This window comes from Drosophila navojoa, chromosome 2 (genome assembly GCF_054131105.1).
Source record: "Drosophila navojoa isolate 15081-1374.11 chromosome 2, UAZ_NAV_1.0, whole genome shotgun sequence".
Classification (NCBI taxonomy): Eukaryota; Metazoa; Arthropoda; class Insecta; order Diptera; family Drosophilidae; genus Drosophila; species Drosophila navojoa.
Genome location: NC_142890.1, coordinates 24,884,177 through 24,905,026, shown reverse-complemented (window position 1 = coordinate 24,905,026; position 20,850 = coordinate 24,884,177). Strand labels below are relative to the sequence as shown.

The 20,850-nt window shown below is 41.9% G+C and overlaps 2 protein-coding genes across 2 annotated transcripts in view; one reads left to right on the top strand and one right to left on the bottom strand.

The window, feature by feature from the left end:
* The window catches only part of beat-VII (Immunoglobulin domain-containing protein beaten path VII), a 42,459-nt gene that overhangs the window by 17,007 nt on the left and 4,602 nt on the right, over positions 1-20,850 (top strand). Inside the window, exons 2-7 of the mRNA XM_018113662.3 lie at positions 2,706-2,815; positions 6,268-6,366; positions 7,343-7,478; positions 7,553-7,689; positions 8,372-8,585; positions 9,000-9,204. Of these exons, the coding sequence (XP_017969151.1) occupies positions 2,706-2,815; positions 6,268-6,366; positions 7,343-7,478; positions 7,553-7,689; positions 8,372-8,585; positions 9,000-9,204 (901 nt within the window). The remainder of the gene's footprint in view (positions 1-2,705; positions 2,816-6,267; positions 6,367-7,342; positions 7,479-7,552; positions 7,690-8,371; positions 8,586-8,999; positions 9,205-20,850) is intronic.
* Tb (Tubby) lies at positions 13,092-14,341 on the bottom strand. Its single transcript, XM_030390952.2, has 2 exons — positions 14,117-14,341; positions 13,092-14,047 (listed from the first exon to the last, which is right to left on the bottom strand). The coding sequence occupies exons 1-2, from the start codon at positions 14,129-14,131 to the stop codon at positions 13,190-13,192; spliced, it is 873 nt and encodes a 290-aa protein (XP_030246812.1). The 5' UTR covers positions 14,132-14,341; the 3' UTR covers positions 13,092-13,189.

Genomic DNA, 20,850 nt, shown 5'->3' with positions numbered 1-20,850 from the left:
CAATGCTATTAGGCTGCACAGCAGAGTTTATTAGAACTCAGCTGTCTTAAATCTCCGTTAAGTGAATCCCCAAGCTCACCCGAATTAAAGTACTAAAGTACCGAGCCAACATCTATCTAGCAATCCTCATATGAATGATGGGCTTAAGTTCTTATGTTCGGAATCACGCATTTCCCATTCTTGGTGTCTGCAAGGCAGGGACTTTACACTCGCTGCTGGTGATGATACTCTCCAGGGCGCCTCAACTTTCAACATAATTTAAGCTCATCTGAAGTTTAACTGCATTGCGCCCCCTCCTAATATAAGATTTCATTCGCTGCAATATTCAAGTCTTCATTTGGGATATTTATTCATTTCGGAGGCTCTCTATCATGAGCATATTATGTTGCGCTTTAAATTAATTTTCCGTTTGAGGATTTCAATTTCCACGGCATATCAAACATGGTAATGTAGCTGTTCATGTCGAAGCGTGGCCGAGCTCCCTTGGGGGCAACAGTTGCAGCCGCAGCAGCAGCAGCAGCAGCATGCTGTTGTTGTTGTAGGCACAGCACGCCCACTCCCGCCTTGATTAATGCTGATTGATTGATTATTTGCGTTTTGCTGACATGCTGCACGCTTTATTGTCGCTCGACTCCTGGAAAATCATCAATTTCCGCTTGTAGAACACGTACACCACGTACAACAAAATGTTGGCGCTGTCGTTGTCGTTGTCAAAGCGAGCTCATTTTTTTTCGTTTTTCGTTTGTTGTTGTTTTTTATTCCCTCTTCAATTTTTTTTTTTTTTTTGTTGCCACCCAGTCAGCAACAAGCGGACAGGCTGTCGAAGCAGGGCAAGCGTTTCGGTGTAATGAATATTTTCTGCTGCTGGCAGGCTGCAAAACAATTATTGCGGTCGGTCAACATCTTGGCAGCGGACGTGTTGCAAAGTTTCCGTTTCCATTCTGTGCTTTTCAGTATTTTTATTATAAATTTCATAAGAACAAGCCTTGGACAGCTGCCAGGCGGGGCCATAAAAAATGGATGTTGAGTGCGGCGACATCAATGCCCAAGTATTCGACATGATTATAAAGGCAGACGTTAGCGAAAAGTCAGTCAATTCGGATTTGAGTTCGTGTCAGAACTGTGTGCTCTTTGGCCCAGAGCCCTGAATAGACGGGTGTGAGCATGCTGGATCGATTGGCAAGAGGCTGCTGCTGCTGCTGCTTGGCTGACGAGTCTTGGCCAGCTGCGTATGATTGAATTTTCGTGAATTACGGCTCGTTAGCATGCGGCACGAACACGTACGTACATACGCACATATACAACCATACACCCTAACACACACGCGCACACACACGCACAGATGTCCCGCTGATGGCAGTGCCACAAAACCAATGAAAACGTGGCATGTTCACTGTGCATTGCAACAAGTTGCCAACCAGGCAGGCAACAGCGCTGCCACACTCGACGTCCTGCCTGCCGCCACGTCTGTCGCCTCGCCCCGCCTCATGCACTTGACGTGCTTCATTTCATTTGGTTTTCTTGTTTTCCGCTATGCCATATTTTTCGCACGGCCTGACACGTTTTTTACTTACTCAGTCGTTGACATTTTGCGTGACTGACGACAGCCGCGTGGTGTGAATAAATGAAAATGAAATTGGCGCCACTTTGTAGGCCGTCCCCTGCAAATGAGGCAATGTGTTTGCCTTTTACCATTTTGTGTCTTAATTATGATTGGAATTGAGCTCGCTTCTCGCTGCAACATTACCAATTAATTTATCGATTTCCATCAGCCAATTTCCAAATTGTTGCCACTGTCCCGTGCCACATGCCCACAAATATCATGGCTAATTTACCGAACCGAACTGCACACGCCCATTTATTAGCTCATTGCGATTGTCACATTTTCAATTATAATATACAAATATTTATATATATTTATCGCAGTTTTTTTTAATGTGCAAACACAATATTTATTTTTGATAAAGTGGATTAAAAAATATTAATATACAATATATTGTGTATAAATTTGCATTAAATATACGCACATTTATCTGTGAATAGACTGTCATTCTATTTCTATAGTTGTCATCATCAATCAATTTGGCCAGTGTATTATAAAAAAAAACTGAAATATAATTATCTGACACGTTAAAGTGCATCTGCACTTATGAATGAAAAAGAATAAAGTATTTATCTCAAAAGTGTTTGCTCTCCTTACAAGAGTGCTTGAACCTCTGCAGACCAGGTGAGCTCCAGGAAAAATGTCGATAAAAGGCCGCCACGGATTTCGCGTGTCATTGTGGCAGGGGGCAGGAGGCGGTGGTGCTTGCAGGACCCCGGTAACAGAAGCATTTTTGATATGCACGTGAAAAGCATCTCATGTGCTCTTTGGCAAACCAATTGAGATTTATTGAGCCGGTCGGAGGTCGTGTGCGGGACCACATACCATTAACTGACAATTAAGGTGTTGGCTTCCCGCTGTTGTTTGAAACTCTCTCGCTTTCTCTCTGTCTCTCTTTTTCCTTCGCTCTTTGGCCACACTCAAAATGCGCTGCATATTTGAAAATGTTTTCTTCCTTGCGCTTGTGCTTTTTAATGGCTTTTCAATTAAGCCGCAATCGAGCGTTACTCGATGTGGTCAAATTCTTTGGTGCGGCATTGCTCGCTCAGACAGTTCATTTGCATCTATTTTAATTCGGAATTTCTCCTCTTGCTTTCCCCAGATGGACAATCGGATGTGGATGTGCAATTAGTGGTCCCGAGGTATGTGGAGCGGGGCTCGAGCGTCACATTCAAATGCAAACACAACGTAATACCGGAAATATTATTCAAGGTAAGCTCTAACCTTATATGTACATATGTAGTATAGTCAATTTTATTGAATCACCATTTGCCTGATGCATGTGACTCGCAAATGGAAAACTTTAGAGTGAAATCGGAATGGAAAGCCGCGACAAAGCGCAATTGCCTCCGCCTTGTGCTAATTTACGTAAAAAGTTCATGGTCTTGAGTGAGTCTAACCCAATCAGTGGCAGGTGATGCACAAGGTGCATGTTGTTAATGCTGCCACAGACACAAATGTCAGCCAGCAGCGGCAGCAGTCGGAAAAACTCACAGTCAAAGAGCGGCTCATCAGGTCTTGCCCGGCTGCCACTTCCGACTTAGTTTCAGTTACAGTTGCGACAATTAATTTCACTTCAACTCTCCTATTACTGTCACGAAACATCAAGGGACACGCACAGTCGTACTCCACGCGTCCCCGAGGGCAACGCCTTCGAATTTATGGCAAATGAGTTGTTTAGTTTTCTTGTTCCGAACTTTCTGCCACTAGTTCAGCCACTTCCACTGCAAATCGTGGAATACAAATTCAAGGCCATGCTCAAGCACCAGCTCTGGCTGCGCCCGCGGCAGAGACTCTGCCCAGGACGTTAAGGTGGAGCTGGAGGTTGTGCTTGAGCTTGTCGTTTTGTTCATTCTAAGTACCATAAAAGCGTACAAATTTTATGGCGCAAAAATGCCACGAAGTTGAGTGCTTTAGAAGCACACAACATATTGATTTTCTCCTCTTTGCTTTTCCTTCACTTTCCTTTTTTCGGCAGAGCAGCTCGTCCGCAGTTGCTGTGAGTAGTTTTCAGCTATTAATTCAAAGTTGCCTTCTTTTTATTTTAATAGAAGAAAAGAAGAATTTTAGTGAGCGCAAGATCTTGTATACATATATATTTTACTTTTTTTATACCCTGATTTTTTATTGAGGAAGTTAAATATGGAGTAAACGATAAAGTGCCAGTTCAGCACATCGTTAACAAACTTTTTATTAGAGTAAGAGAAAGAGATAAAATGAAAAAAAAAAAAATATTTATAACTATTTATCCAACAATTTGTTAAACTAGACCAATCAAAATCAAGCAACTAACAATGTAACCACTCGTCCAGTTAAATAAAATTCTCCTTTCCTCATCTGATCTCTAACTATTCTTATTTGAAACAAGTGGAATATCTAATAATATATTGCCAATTAAATTATTTTGGGGCTTTATAAAAACTGAAATCAACTTTTAAAAATTATAAAAGTAAAGCTAAGACACAGAATGCTTTTTATAATGATTATAATGACATTTAGGAATAGTTTTCCTCAACAAATTGCATTAAAGTTGAAATAATTTGAATTAATTTCAAAGTCGACTTTCGTTGACTTGGCTTGGCTTTATTATTATTATATGAGAATGTTATTAAATATAGTATCCCAGAGGGATACAAGCATCAGCGGGACAATTGACATCCACATAATGTGCATACACCTGTTCCTCGATACAAATGGGATGGCACATTTGTACAATTAGGAGGAGTTGCCGTGTTTGCATGTAGACATTATTTTATTTGGTCAGTTGGCCGCTTTGTGAATACTAGTGCTCGGCGATGGCTAATTAGTATAATTGACTATATAAGCGAGTGCGCCGGCTACACGGCTCCATGCCGCCAACTGGTTTTGATTCGAATTGTTGCACGAAGCGTGGCAAATTGTGTGGAAGTGGCACTAAAAAGGCAATTAAAACGCAAATGCGAACACGGTTAGCCATGGAGCTGAAGTTGGCGCAGTGGCACGGTTTACACATGCTGAAGCATACTTTCGGGCATACAAAAGCAGCGCGAAAAAATATAAATTAAATAAACTAATTACGTTGTGAATGGCAGGCTGGCAGGCTGGCTGGCTGGCTGACGGGCTGCCTGACGAGCAGGCCATCAGTTTGGGCCAAGGGAGTCAGCTCAGGCCAGACCACATAAATGAGCTTTTGATTTGCCGACTGAGTACAAAAATAAGCGGGCTAATGAACACAAACAAAATATGTACAAAGTCAGACCATAACACTGTGGACACGCCAAAAGCCCGACACATGCCAAACTCATGCCTGGCTAATCAACAACAGCAACAGCAGCAGCTACAGCTACAGCAACGGCAATTCCAACAATACCAGGCACGTTCTCCCAGCGGAGCTGGCCAAGGGCCCATCTGAAGCAGAGCCATTGACAGACACTGTGGCATTCAGGAGCGCAGCTTTGATTACTTTGCGATACGCACTCTGGTTATTATTATGGCTGTCGCCGTAGCTCCGAAAAGTTCATGTCATATCAAGAGAAATTGTTTCAAAAATTTCCACAAGTGGCTGATAAAATTTGATGGGCATTTGGAGAGGTCGCTGGAACGTGGCCGAATGTGGTTCAGTGGCCGCATGATAATGTTTGCTTTGTTTCGACGATGTCACGTATGTGTGCGAGTTTGTGTCCGTGTGTGTGTGTGCTGTATCGATTGCCATGACAAAGGGCGTATGCGTGGGTAATGGGGACATTTGCTGTCCAAATTAGCCGCAGGTCAAGTTGAGTGCAATCGATGCAATTAGTTGGGCAGCCAGCCAGTCATAGAGAGCCTCGGGCACTGCATTTAATGTAAGCGCAGCTGTTGAATAAGTTACGAGTGCATTTTCATCAAGTTGTCAGTTATTACATGAAATCACAGAGTACGATAAATAAATATGGCTCGCAGCTGGCAAACTCTTTTCCTTCGAATCCGTACCCTCAAGGGCTGTCTCGCGCTCTGGCGCTTACCCCACACTGAAAACTTTGCCTCAGCCGTAAGTTATGAATGTAAATTTATTTTCATTTACATTAAGCTCCTCTATTTGCCAATGCTGCTTTAAGCCCGTGCCGTTAGTCCCGCGTGCATTGGCACAACTCAGTGCTGTTATATTCGAGCATTTATGTTGCCTTCGCAGATCTCGTTTTTAATTACGCCACCGCCGCGTCCCACCAGGACCAGCGTAAACACGAGCATCACCACGCAGCATGCACATGGCAGCTCGTCCCCCTCCGAGCTGGCTGCCAGTGACATTTGCTTGTGGCATTTCAATAAACCATTCTATTATTTGCAGTTTTACAGCTTAACGCGCGTTTTAATTGTCGCTGCAAAAAGTTCGTGCAACTTGTTGCAAAGTTAAATTGCATTCCATTTGTGTTTTTTATTTTGATTATATTTTCAGTTTTCCGTTTTCATTGTCATTTTCATTTAATTTTTTATTCATCATTCGCCCGCGCATGCGGCATGTACATACATATGTATGTACGCTGCATGCCATTAAATGAAATACTCCAAATACAATGAACTGACACAGTGTCTCGCATTCGAATTGAGGCAGTTGCTCAATCAATGCCACAGACAGCCTGGCAACAGCACAACTGTTACGAAACACCGTTTTAATAATACCACGTCTATATATTTCTGTTTGATTGCAGGTGACATGGCTCAAGGTTGAGAAGGGCAAGTTCTTCGAGTTCATAAACGGACGCAATCCGCCGTTTCGTAACTCAACCATCGAAGGAGCCGAAATTGATGTAAGTAATCAGAAATTGAGGTGAGATGGCGAGAGGACATGTGGTTAATTTCGACCTGAATAAATAAGTACATAATGACTCTATTTCCAATCCCCATTTTGATTATACGAATTATTGAGTGGTTGAGGGCTAAAATATCAGAAATAATCATATTATATAATATTATCACTTGAATTGTTGTTTCAATATAATAATTAGGCTTGCATAAGCCGTAATATTAACTCTGACTTTGAGTATAATCAATCCAATTTTTCGGTTTAATGAAACCTTTTTACAGTTCCTCTTACTCATTAAGAATCTTAATTCTGGGGTGGAGCGTATAGCAAAATTATTGTTTGTATGTTAGTTACATAACATATTGGATTAAAATGGCTTAAAAATAAAAATGATAATAACAGTTGAACATGCAAAAAGAAAGATATTTTTATAATCATATATTAAACAAATCAAAATGTTTTCATTTCATTAGACTTTTTATGTATCATTAATTTTAATTAATTTTTATTCAACCATCAAAGCCAATCTGCTCATAGCTGTTTATAATGGAATCAATAACGCAGTAAATAAAGTTCGACTCAAGCCCATTAAATATCATAAAATAATTCGATGCTCATACCAAGTACGCTATAAAATTATTAGCTGAACGGCAGTTTGTGAAATTAAATTAATTATCATGCACTTGTGCACATTGCATCGGACATTAAGATTGATTGACTAATGAATCATTAAACAATGTAAATGTAAATGTAAATGTAAAAGTTTATTGGTTATTGAGGCAGTCACAGAAAAGAAGAAAAAAAATGATGTCTTTCTGATTTCTCAAACTGAAAAGACATCAAAACAGATATGATAGTATAGATATGCATAGTTATTATATTTCTGGAAAATGGCAAGCAGTGTATTTCATGGTTGTACATACCCGTTTTAACACGCCTCTAAATTAAAATGAATGCATTTTGCTTCCCTTATTGAACAGTGGGAGAACTCGAACGAAACGCAAGTGACATTGAAGGATGTGCAGTTCGATTTGTCGGGCCAATTCTACTGTGAGGTATCAACGGACACGCCCATCTTTACCAAAGCCAGCGCCGACGAGCTAATGAGCGTTTTCTGTGCGTAGCAAATGCCAAACTAATTCGAGTTAACTGACACTAATTGCCACCCCCATCTCGTAATGCCTTTACAGTGCCTCAGACAGGACCACCCACCATCAAGTTTCGCAAGCGCACTCCCTTCGCCGTAGGCGAGAAGCTGTTCGCTTTGTGCAACACCACTCGAGGGCGGCCCGCCCCGCATGTTACATGGCTAATCAATGGCAAAAAGGTGCGTATGCGTAATTTCAACTATTTTTCCAGTAAACTGCAGAAGAGTCGGCTAATCGTTCACAGTTAAATTGTTTTGGCGATGGGAGTCGGGTGGGGGTGGGGCCAGAACTGCAGCATGCGCTTGAGTGTAGATGTGGAATGGCTGTCAGGGGACGCCGGAATGTCAGTGGGGCTGCATTAAGATTAACATCAGTTTAAGCCATTTTATAATTATGGCCTACATGCGCGGCTCATGGAGCTTTCATTTTAATTACCCAGACCAAGGCCCAGAAACCCAGCTCCTGTGTGGGTCAGCCGCAGCATGCGCACCAGCACCAGCACCACCAGCATCAACAGCAGCAGCAGCTGCTCGCCAACAACAACAGCAACAACTGTAGTTAAGGGAAAAGGAAATGAAATATAAATAAATTTATTATATCTGCCGTTGGCGCACAGAATATGGTAAACTCTAAAATGAAATTTATTCATAAACGCTCGGCCCGGCCACCATCTGACCAGGCGTCGCTTCGTGGGGCCAGGGGCGTCCAGATGTCGTGATGAGGGTATGGGGCTTAGCCCGTATGATTCATTTTTAATTTACAGTTGTATCCAAAAGTTTGACATTGAAATGACTTTCATTCGCACTCGATTACATACTGCGACCCAAACATTTCATGGCATTTCTAACTCTATTCGGACAGGTCGAGGAGAAGTACATCCGCACACATCACGTTCACTCGTTCAACGGCAAGCATCAGCGTCGCACACAGCAGCAGCCGACGTCTCTGACCCAGCAACAGCTGCAGCACTACTACCAGCAGCAGTACTACAACCAATATCAACCTCAGTACCACGTGCCCCACTACATAGATCGCTACGACAAGAGCCTACGCTGGGGCGGCTCTCGTCCACTTGGTAAGTAGACCGAAGATGCCTAGTGGGAATCTATTTAAGCACAGGATTAATACAGGAGTTGGGAATGAGCCTCTGCAGCAGATAGACGAACTAGGATTAGTTTTTGGCGAATATCTATGATCTCTGAGAACAGATAGTTTTTCAATTTAATAAATCACTGAAACTTCACACAATTTCCATTAGTCGTTAGGCCAGTCTCACTCTATAGACTAAATAGTTATTCAAGTGACTTTCAGCTTTACACGTTCACAATTTATACAGGGTATTCTATAGTGAGTTCGCATTTAGTTAACGGCACACAGAAAGTGCAATTAAGCAATTGTTCTCAGTTTGTCATTGAGTGCGGCGCCAGCTGCTGCAACGTTTACTTTAATTAGGACAATTTTAAATCACGCTTTGCTGTTGCTATTGCAGATGAATTCTCGCAGTATGCGCCGCATCACGGCCACGACGGACACGGACATCATGGCAGCCTTGGCAACATACACAACAATCCGTTCGGCATGCTGGCCAATTATCATGACATCGGCGAGATACACGAGATACACCAGCGCAACTACGATATCAGCAAGAAGCAGATGGAGCTCAAGAAGCAGCAGATGGAGTTGAAGAAGCACAGGTTAGTCTGCACCGGGCCCATTAATCAACCCGATCCTTCCCCCGAGGATGCTTGGCATAAGCTGAATTTTATTTATGAGCCTGGCAAATTAAAACGCAGCAACTTTAGCCGTCAGCTAAGCAGACGTCGAGCTGTTGCTAAAAGTATGCAATGTGCAAAGTTATTCACCCTCGCTCCCCCAGCCCCCTTGCTGGTCTAAGGAGACAGCTGTTCCAGTGCCAGTGCCCAGCACAAAGTTTTCATATTCTTATCAATTTCCCAGGTTGCGTGTGTGGCGTGTTTATTAAAGTTTTCTTATCTATGGTCTAAAAGGATTTGGCTTATGCATGTGCCGCGATGTTGGCACATTGTTAAAACCGCCAGCCAGCCAGTCAGACGGACGGACAGCTTGTCCTTATCCTCAGCTCCTTTCGGCTTTTATTGTTGTGGGTATACAAAAAATGCCGCCCCTGCGCCCCCTGCGCCACCTGCTGCCTGCTAGAAATGTTTATGTGGTGCGATTGGAAGTGAAACGTAAATGAATGCAATAAATTATTTACGCTCACCTGTGATATTAAAAATCAAGAAGGCAAACTTTTCCAATATACCAACTTTTTTCAGCTCAACTTTCAAAGCCAGGGGCATGCCTGTGTGTGGATGTAGGTGTGCGGGTGTGTGTGCGTGGTGCTAGTTTAATGACAGGCAGCGCCACAATTCCTACCTGCTGCTGCCGCTCTTTGAAGTTGTGAGGTCGTGCGTCGCACTCACACACACATTTACTACACACAAGCCACGTGGCAGGCATTTACATGGGCCGCCAGCAAAGTGGCCCTGACATAAAGTGCAATGGCAGAGCCGTAAACCAGGCCAAGACAGGCGTAAGACAATAACGCAAATGCGGCATGTTTTGGGATTGCGCTGTCATCTTAGCTGGCGCAGTTAGATACCTCAGGCAGGCTGTCTGGCCTTTTGCAGTTGGTTTTAATTAGGCTACAAGGGAACCCAAATTATATCATATTTAACTTACAGTTTTTTCCCGGGTAGCTCACAGCCAGCCCTGAAAAGCTTTTAGCCCAATTGCCAGCCAATGTTGCCTTCGCCCACGAATTTGCCATTTCCCAATTGTGTGTGCTCTGCGATTATGTATGCGCATGTGTCTGTTAGTACTTGGAAATGCTAGTTGGTTAATTTATCCCTAAGTGGAAGCCATGATTAGCTATTGCGCCATTTCCTTGCCAGCTAATTGCATTGGCAACGCGCAAAGGCAAAAACATTTTATAAATAATTTGCCGCATTTCAAAATGCGGCGCGTGCGTGTGTGTGTGTCTGTGTGTGTGTGTGAAAAACTAATTTTGCTGAAAACTTAACGTTAATAAGCAATATTTATATCCAAAGTGCACGAGAGCGCTCCCGGAAGAGTATAAGCCAGGTGGCACGGGTGCAAGTGAACTGCGCTGTGCCTGACCTGCAACATTTAGGGCCTTGAAGCTACAGGGTGGGTACAGGGTGCTGCAGTACAGGGCGCCGACTAAAAAGGAAACAACTCAAAAGTGTATGCAAAGAAACCAAAGAAGTTTTGTTTAGAATATGTCAATCTCTATCTGTTTCACAGATCCATTTCCATTAGTCTTGTGCAGTTGAGGCACCCTGTATGGGGTTTATTCATGGCTTCTGTTACAGGCTGCGCACTATTTACGTATGTGTGTACGATTGTGGGCGTAATTGCAGACGCGCCCACTATTAAAACTTGGCGCATATTTATGCAACACTCCAGCACGAAGTAAAAAACTATAAAAAATGCGCAAGCAGCAGCAGCAGCAGAAACAGCAACAACAAGGAACAGAAGGTAACGAGTAACGGTCACGTTTATGTTTGCAGTAGCGTGCATAAATTTCCCTTTGCGTATAGGTGTATGTGTGTGGGTGTGTGGGGCGTGACGTACACTGGAATGTTTATTAAGTTCATGCTTAATACACTGCGCCGCATACATGCCTTGCTCTCACTCTCCCTCACTCACTCTCTCTCTCTCTCTTTCACTCTCTCCCTCTCTCTCTTTCTGTATTGCTATGCATGTGATTTTATGCAAATAGAATGTCAATGTTTGCCATAAAGTGCCGAACTCTCGAACTGCATTAAGTATGCGCCATGTGCGCCGCCGGGCTTGCAACCTAATTAACCACTAAATTTGATTAAATTATTGCCAAACACAATCAAGGCTAAGAGCAACACAAATTAACTGCTCATTGTTCTGTGTCGCTCTATTAAACAGCTCTGTGAATGGCCGCCATTTGGTTAAGAGTCCTGCTCAGCTGCTTGAGTTGCAACGGAATGCCCTTAAAGCGCACCGAAGAATCTAAAGAATTGTTGCAATAAAAACACAACGCAACAGCAACAACAAAAATAAAAAGAGAAACAGCAGAAACAGTGGCATAGCCATAAAAGGCATAACACGTAGTGCTGAATGTGCACTTGAGCGACAGGGCAGGGGGAGGGGGGTGGTAGGAATGGGCGTCGCATCGGCAGCTAGAAAAGGGTGTCCGTGCACAGGAAACTCAGCCAGGCAAAGGCATATGAATGGGGCATTTTATGCAGTCAAAAAGTAGTTTACACGTTGTTGCACAATTTATGTTTGTGCAACACGTAAGACCATTCATTGTGCCAGGCACAAGCCTCTGGAGATAAATGTAGACATACATACATACATACATACATACATGTGTAGGTTTAGGGTTTCGTGCGTGCTGCTGCTGAATACCTTGAACCTTTTGTGCCGTCTCTATCTATAATCTGGCTTGCGTAACTTTAAAAAAGAAGAGAGAAAACCGGAGAAACAGCATTCGTTTATTTGTTTAACAAAAATTTCGTTTCAATTTTGTTTGATGGGCGTAAAAACGATTTAAGTCAATTGAAGAAAAAATCAATTTCAAAAGTTTTTAAGCGAAGAATTTGCATTTAATCTTATCTCGGTATGTACGTATATAGAAGAGTGAATATTTGCATTTGACAAAATATGTACCAATCAAAAGAGAGATGACACAAATATTAAATTGCTTAAATTGCTGATTCGAATGAATGCCATTTATTTAAGATAAATTATATTGTTGCAAAAAATTATTTAGAATTTAAATGAGAACATAATCATTTTTTTCAATGCCCCCATTTATTATTACATAGAATTAAATAATTATTAAAAACTAAACACAACACATAATAATAACAATGAAAATAAAATAATATATTCTTGAGCTGGGGCATTCTACTTTGTAACTATTTCAATGGCACATTCCGCATACTTGGTCTCTTTACTGTTATTGTGTGTTGGATTTTCTGGCTCTGTTTTGGCTCTTGCCTCGCTACGAGCAAACTACAAAGGCGCGCCCTTAAATGCAGCTTGTAATTTTCATTTAATTTTCAGTGTGGTTTTGTTTCTTTGCTTTTCGCTTTCGCTTTTCGTTTTTCGTGCGCTGAAAATGTTACCGAGTTGACCCTCCAAAAGGGCGGCCATTAAATGTCGCGACTCGCGCCAACTTAAGGCCCAAGAAATTGGCCGTAGCTATGTCTGAGCAGCCAGCAGTATGGATGTAATTAGCTGGTCTCCGGCTCTGATCGCGTGTGTGGCGGTAATCCTTCTGGGTGGGTCCACAGAAGCCGTGGCGAACGTGTCATAAACCGGGGCACTAATTCTGAACGGGGGAGAGCGGGGAGCAGGGACTAGAACTAGGACTCCCCACAGAAGAAAGGCCAGTTTTAAGTGAGGCCAATGCCAGTGCGCTTTCAGTTCTAATTGCTAGTGGTGGTATGGTGGTGTGTGGGGCAGGGATAAGTGCTTACTGATACCAGCTACAAGACGCTGAAATGGTGTACTCCATTAATCACAATGAGCGGCAACAAAAGCAACACAACGAGTGTACATTAAAATTAAATTTGTATTTTATAACGAACGTTAGGGCGAAAAACTTAGCAGTACAATTTGGCTAATTTGCTGCAGCACGAGCGACTGCCACGCCTACTTAACCTTGTTAATAGGCAAGTAGGTGGAGCTGGGCGAGCCGCCTGCCGGTGGCAAGTAGGCAGCATTCGGCTCAATCTCCGAGACGACTGAGGCTGCATTCCCATTGCCGAGCGACTCAAGGCTGACAGCTCCCGCTTGGCGTTCGTTCAGCAGCTGCAGCGGCTGCTGAACCACCTGCTTGGAGGAAAAGTCAAGCACTGGCGCAATGCCCGCATTGTGGGACGTTGAGCTGCCGCCCAGGCGATCGTACTCCTGCTGAATGGTGCGCTGCGCATTGATGGCGTCCTCTGGAGTACGGTACTTGACGAAGTGCACTTCCGGCTTCCGGGCGTTGATGCTATTGAGGTTCTGCAGCTTATTGGCCAGGCTGGTGAGATCGCCCTGCTTGGTGAGCACGTAGATGGCCGTCTGCTGCTCGGCCGCTTGTTTGGCCAGCGCCACGGCTGCGTTCTCCAGACCCTTGTTCTCGGGCGCACGAATGAAGAGCACGCGCAGATTCCTCTTCAGCGAGGCGGCCAGATCGCCGACACTGCGGTTATCCTCAAAGTCCGACTCGGGTGCAGAATATGTGAAGAACTCCTTGTTGAACTCTGTATTGACGCTAGAATAGTCCGGCTGTTGGCTGTTGGTTCCATAATCCACAACTGAGCCACCGTTTAGTGAGCCACCGTTTAGTGAGCCACCGTTTAGTGAGCCACTGTTTAGTGAGCCACCGTTTAGTGAGCCACCGGTTAGCGAACCATCCGTCAGCGAGCCGCCAGTTAATGAGCCTCCGTTCGATACATTGTCAATGCCCAATCCATAATTATATCCGCCCACGTCTGCATTGGCCGTCGCCAGTAAAGCCAATATCTGTCATTGAGAGATAATCCGATTGGAGATCAAAGAAACTTAGGTGAAAAGTTCTCACGGTGAACTTACAATAAATGCTCGCATTTTCCACGGACGCTTCAAAGTCCAATTTGCGCTGTCAATGAGCACGATTGCGCCTCGAGGTGTGAAAGGCGTGTGATGTTGCCCGTGCGGGCGATGGGCGTTTTTATAACCGGCAGCAATGTGCCAGGCGCCAGACGCCGTTGGAGATGCAGATTGCGCAGTCGATAGCCGCTGAGGCTGCGTTTTTGTTGTGTTGCTTTTTTTTTTGCCGTTCATCCACCTTAGCGCCGCAATAGCGGCTAGCCGTATCCGCCAGCGAATTAGTTTGCATAAATCAAAACCCTATTGCAAATTTCGCTGAATCAATCGAGCCGAATCGCGGACATGGAAATGGCGGAAAAAGTGGAAGCACCGGTTCGAGATGTTATTGGGGGCGAATAAACGTTACCCATATGGGGCCAATGCCAAGCGGTAGGTGGCAGGTGGCAGGTGGGGTATCTAGTGTGTTGCAGCGGTTGGCGAGAAATTTGCATTCTTGGCCATTTTGTGGCCATGTAATTAATTAATTATAATCGCTCACACAAATTCCAAAAATATTACAGCACTGTGACAACAACAGAAATGTCAACACCAAAGCCAAATAGTTGCATAGCCAGTGATTCGGAAATTGAATTGAAATTAAATATATGCACGATAAATATTTTATAATGATGGCAATCGATTAGCATGACAACAACAGTGGGAACCGCCTGCTGCGCGCATTGAGCTAATGTAATGCAAAGTCATTTCGTTAGCCCTCGACCACTGTAACTGTATTCGTCTGTATTGTTTGGCCAAAGCAGATAACAATACCGTTTCGTAAAAAAACAAAAAACAAAAAAAAATATGAAAAAAAAAGAAAATATAATAATAATAGTAGTAATAATAAAAACAAATATCAAAATAAACGACAGCAAATAAAAATACAAAGCATAGGCAGTAGTTATGCAAATTAACAAGCGCTTCCAGCATTTTATAGTAACGCATCATTTCAGATTTTTGTTTTTGAATTAATTTGATTCTGCATATACATACATATGCATGTATGTTGTGACATCGCAAAAATTTTTATTTACTTTTGCTGTGAGTGCTGGAAACTGATTGGACACAACTCGATGATTCTCGCGAATTTTACGAATGAAATCGAGTTTCGCTGCAGATATATTGAATTCTGTTTTAACAAGGCTGCAAAGAGAGTTTCGCATTTTATTAGCTTTTATTTTGTTCAGTTGAATTATTCGTTATTACCATTTAATATAACATTTTTATATAACATACGACTATTTATTTAATTATCAACGACAGAAAAATACTGTTTGGTATTTTTTTTTCTGTGCTGAATTTTGTGGCATACTTTTATACATTAGTCTACTCCGAAAAAACGGTTGCCCCTCTTTAGGCTAACTGTGTAAATAGGGCTGCAGTCGTCATTTGCCATTATTGACTTTTTATCAAACAATCTAAAATATTTGTAATTCGATAATGAGACTATCGAGTGTTTAATTCAACTCATCAAATTGTGACAAGGCCCGATCGAAATCAACAGAAACGTAATTTAGTTAATTGGAGGCATGTGAGTTCGCCAAGTGGCATATGTACACACAATATCGAAATAAGTGCGCAATCAGCCAAAAGGCTATAAATGTGCAATTAAGTAAATTATCCCAGAGCTGCCCGCAACTTGTCAATTTGACGAACAGAAACAAGCAGCTGTAAGTGCAGATAAAACAATTACACAAACTACATTTGAAGAGCGCTTTTTAACAGTTAATGTAGCTGCAAACGGAAAGTCTATCGAAATTTTAATGAAAATGCAGGGACTTTTATTTTAATAAAGTTTATTACTATAATTAAATCATTCGACAATAAATGCTTGAATAAAATTTTATTATTTTCTACATTCAAATTACTTTATATTCTCAGAATTCATTCAAAATTAGAAGTCGGGGTATTATAAATCATATTAGGTCGGGTAGCTAAGTTTATCTAGATTTATCTGTTTATCCATGCTTCATTATCAGATAGTATAGAAAGTTAGAGATTTGCAATTTGAATTTAGTTTTCCATACAGCTATTAGAGTTCTATTTTATTTTAAATAATTTATAGCAATTCCCTCTTTAATCTTACCGAATACAAGATAATTTGAAACTATAAATAATTAGAGTTTAAAAAATTCTAAAAATAATTCAACAGTTAACTTTTGTAATCAATATATTTAATTATTAATTTTATTACTAACAACTTTAATCACTTAATTATTTTATTTGAGAATATATTATTCAGCGTTTACACTTAATTATTTATTTAAATATTCATTGTCATTAAAGGAAATAAATTATACAAGGGTCATACATATATATACATATTTGCATTTAAAAGACCTTTTGATGTTTTAAAAAATCTTGTTAGTTCTGTTTTAAATAAGAATTCGTCCAGAGTAATAAATCTTTTGTTCGTAGTAAAAGAAAAACACATTTTTTGCTGTAAATGTATATATTTATATATAAAGTGAACCGTTCAAATATTAAGCGGTAGTTCATCAAAATGCCCTTATTTGTTAAGGTTAATGCCTGTCTGCGTTGATGGATCCTTTGCACTTCTGCCGGAGTAACTTCTAGAAAATGTATGCATATTGTATGTATGTTTAAGGTCTTCTTTAAAAATTGCTTAATTTCCTTGCCCGTTTATGTTGATATCTTATGTACATATATACAGATTCACTAAACGCAATTTACTCTTCCAGAGTATCACTGACGCAGAGTATAAATCTATATATGTATGTATGTATGTAGGAGACTGTGAAATTACTCAGTTACCGTGCTCGGTATCCGTTGCTTCTCGGCACGCGAAGGCACTTTACGTTGCATAAATAATTCAATAGACCGAAATGCCGCGACGCGACATAAAACATAAGAAAAAACCTTCGCTGTCAGTGTCAGTTATAATATGATGCCCATGACAGCCAGTGTTGTTGTAGTTGTTATTGTTGTTGTTGTTGCTGCTGCTGTTGTTGTTCTCGCCGACCTCAGTTGACCCAATTTAAAATGTGATGAACCTTTGTGTGCGTGTGGTTAAGAGTACTCTGTTCCCACTGAGCCACGGGGTATGCCCACTTTCTGCAGCAGTGTTGTGTAACAAGTTCATATGCATGTACCCACATAATTTTACTGAATTCATGAGCTGAACAATAAACATGGAGCAAGCCAGGCACAATCCAAATCAATGTGTTACATTGTTATCTGCAGCTGAAGCCTGTCTGCACGTTAGATCTTGTCTAGCAATAATTAACTTGATTTGACATGGAAATTTGAATAATTTGTGCTTTAATGGAAAGGTCTGTCGAGCTAAGAGCAAAGTTTCCCAACGTGGAAGTGCTAATCATGGCGGTGTCTGCCTTGACCACTTTTACTACTGTTACCAACTTGCGGCTAGCTCTACTTCCGGTTTTCGATTACAAAGGTCTTTGAATATAAGAAATTCATGGGATTTGGCACGTAACCGTTGCGTTGTGGTGTTGGGCGTTGTTATCGCTGTTGTTGTTGTTGTTGTAGCTTTTGCTGTTGCTGCTTGTTGCTGTTGCCCTGCTATGGGTTAAGTTGCTTTTCTTGTTTCTCGGGAGAGTCCTTGTGCTCAGAATGAACTGGCTATGGGCCCGGTGGCAGGAATATCGAGCATGTTTTTATACCCTGAACCCATTGAAAATGGGAAATCAGGGTATAATGGTTTTGTTAAAATGTATGTAACAGGCAGAAGGAGGCGTGGCAGACCCCACAAAGTATATATATTCTTGATCAGGGCGACGAGCTGAGTCGATTTAGCCCTGTCCGTCTGTCTGTCCGTCCGTCCGTCCGTCCGTCCGTCCGTCCGTCCGTCCGTCCGTCCGTCCGTCCGTCTGTCCGTATGTTTGAACGCGTCGATTTCAGAAGATATAAGAGCTAGAGACTTCAACTTTTTTTTAAAATGTCCGTATATATCACGCGGATATCGAGTTTATCACTAAAAAACGATAACTCATTCCGATACTTTTTTATCGATAAAAAACCTTATCGAAGATCATTTTAAAAATTATATCTCCTACGTCTTTTAAGCTAGAGTCTCCAAATTTAAAATGTATATTAAGATGTATTTTATACAATTTCGGTTTTTGTTAAAATTTACCCCCACCCCTTAATCCACCCCCTCACCCTCATCTTTGTAAAAGTCGTATATCAAATACTAGAGACTTGTGCTTCGGTATACACATACATTTCAACGTTATAATTACTTTCTGAAAGTTTCAGTACGATCGTACGTCTAGAAATTAAATTATTCAACGAATAAGTTATAATATTGCCAACACTGCAGCGCAACTCAAGCGCAATCGCCTGTATATGTGAGTGTGTGTGTATGCGTGTGTTTGTTTGTATGTGTATGTGTGTGCGTTTGTTTGTTTGTATTCGTGTGTGTGTGTGTGCGTGTTATTATTGAAATATCAGTTGGTCGTAGGGTTCAGGGGATCTCGTAGTCGAGCAGTCTCGACTAGAGCTTTCTTACTTGTTTTTTTTTTCATAGTTCAGGGTGTGTGCTGGCAGGGAACGTAACCCCTGGCCATAAATTCTTAAAAGGATTTGCTGCTTTATGCTGTGTGCCCTCAGCTCATTTGGTTGCGTTCGAAAGCAAAATAAAGCTGAAACTTTTGCGGCCGATAGTCATATAAGCCAATAAGAGGCGCAACACAAGCAACAGCAACAGCAGACTACATGACATGGCAATTAATTAGGCGTATTTCTCAAATTATCGCCTTGGGCAGGGCAGCGATAAGGCCGAACCGCGTAAACGACCTTGCATGTCAGCGTCAACTTTAGATATCTTATGGAGTAGTTTAAGGTAGAGTTTAAAGCATTATGGAACTTTCATAACTCGGCTGCTACCAATATTGCTCGACGGCTTACCGGGTCCCGCATTTCCGCTTTATTTGCATTGCTTGCCAAGTTTGTTGTGTTTTGAACTTGAGCTTCCTGCCACGGCTGCTGCTGCTGCTGCTGCTGTTGCTGCTGATGTTCTTTCGCTGCCGGTTGTTGCTTTTCCTGTGAAAAGAGCGCTGCATAAGGAATTTGATTAAGACAACAAGTACGGCAACTGTAATACCAAAAGCAGCAGCATCAGCATCGCCAGCACCAACAATAATAACAACAACAACAACAATAGCAATAGCAATAGCCCCGTTGATGATGTTACTGCAGCAGCTGTTGCTGCCGTCATCGCTGCCATTTCTATTGCTGCTGCCAAGCTCGTCAACGCAATGCTGTCGAAGGCTTATGCGGATATTGTGCATTTGCTTTGAGTTTAGCCCGGCATTTGTTTTCGCTCTTAGTTAAACTAGCTTATTGTTGATGTTGATGCTGTCTGCCAGCAACTGGCTTTTCATGTTATTGTAGATATGGCTGCCGCTGCTGCTGCAGACTTCATCCCTGCGCTGTCCAGAGGCGTTGGGGATTGTTTTCTCCTTGTACGTGATGAAGTCTTAAGCATATACCGCACAATGTGCACTGCATACACTGCATAGTTTTCAGATGTTGTACAGTCTAATCCCGATTAAGCATTTGCATCAGAGTACAGAATATCTTGGAAATAACCAAAATTGCAAGATCATCGAAAATGAAAGAACCATTTGTTTCTAGTCACCCACAACTGTGGTGTATTGCCAGAGCATTCTACACTTTCTTATATATATTTAAATTTGCAAATATTTTATGCAGAACATTTCTTACCACGCCCAGCAGCAACGGAAGCAGCTCGAAACTAAGGCATAAACACATTTCCATGTTGTCATACCTCTGCTATAGCTCGCAGGCAGATAGGTCGATAGCGGATGCTCTGTCGCTGACACCGTCGAGCAACTGTTTCCAGGCACTTTTGCTGCGCTTGCCTGGAATATAATATATTGATCTAAAATGAATTCAACTAAATTATATTTGTAAATGAAGATTAATATAAATGTATAAAAAAGAAAAGTAACAATTTCAATTGTTATACAATATTAAAAGAGGAGATATATTTTATACATATTTAATTTAATATATACTTATACTTATACACACCCACACATACAGACATGACCTTCCTCGATAGCGGATGCTGTTTCCAGGCACTTTTGCTGCTGTTGCCGAGCCAGGAATATAATATTTAAATATTATTTGCGACGCACTTGCTTTGCAATTGGAATTCGCTTTTGTCGTCGTCCCCTGCTAAATGATATAATTGGTCAAATGAGGCGAGCGTAAGCTCATTGTTTCCACTCCAACTACAGTTGTCGGAAGTTTTAATAAGCCCCTCGCAGCTGTGAGTGCCAGCGTGCCATTAAAGTCCAACGACACTGAGGCTTTAAACTAACACAGCTGTCAATTGGTTTGCCAGCACATTGGGTGCATAAAACTTTACGGTCCCCACATAATTCTCTCAAACGTAGCTGCACGCACTGTGCGTGTGCTTAAGTGTGTGTGTGTGTGTGTGAGTGTGTGAGTGTGTGTGTGTGTGTGTGTGCAGGTAATTTCGCAGTCATTTTGCATTTGTAATAAAGCAACACGTCGTCACAGACATCGGCGCCCGCACGCACGGCTGAGGTAATTACGAGGCCGCAGCCGTCGAAATCTCACCGAGCACACTTGAACTCATTTATATGCCGCGCAGGCTTCTTATCAAATATGAAACAAAGTCGTAAAGGATAATTGGACCTACAATGTGTGAGTGGGACTCGCGG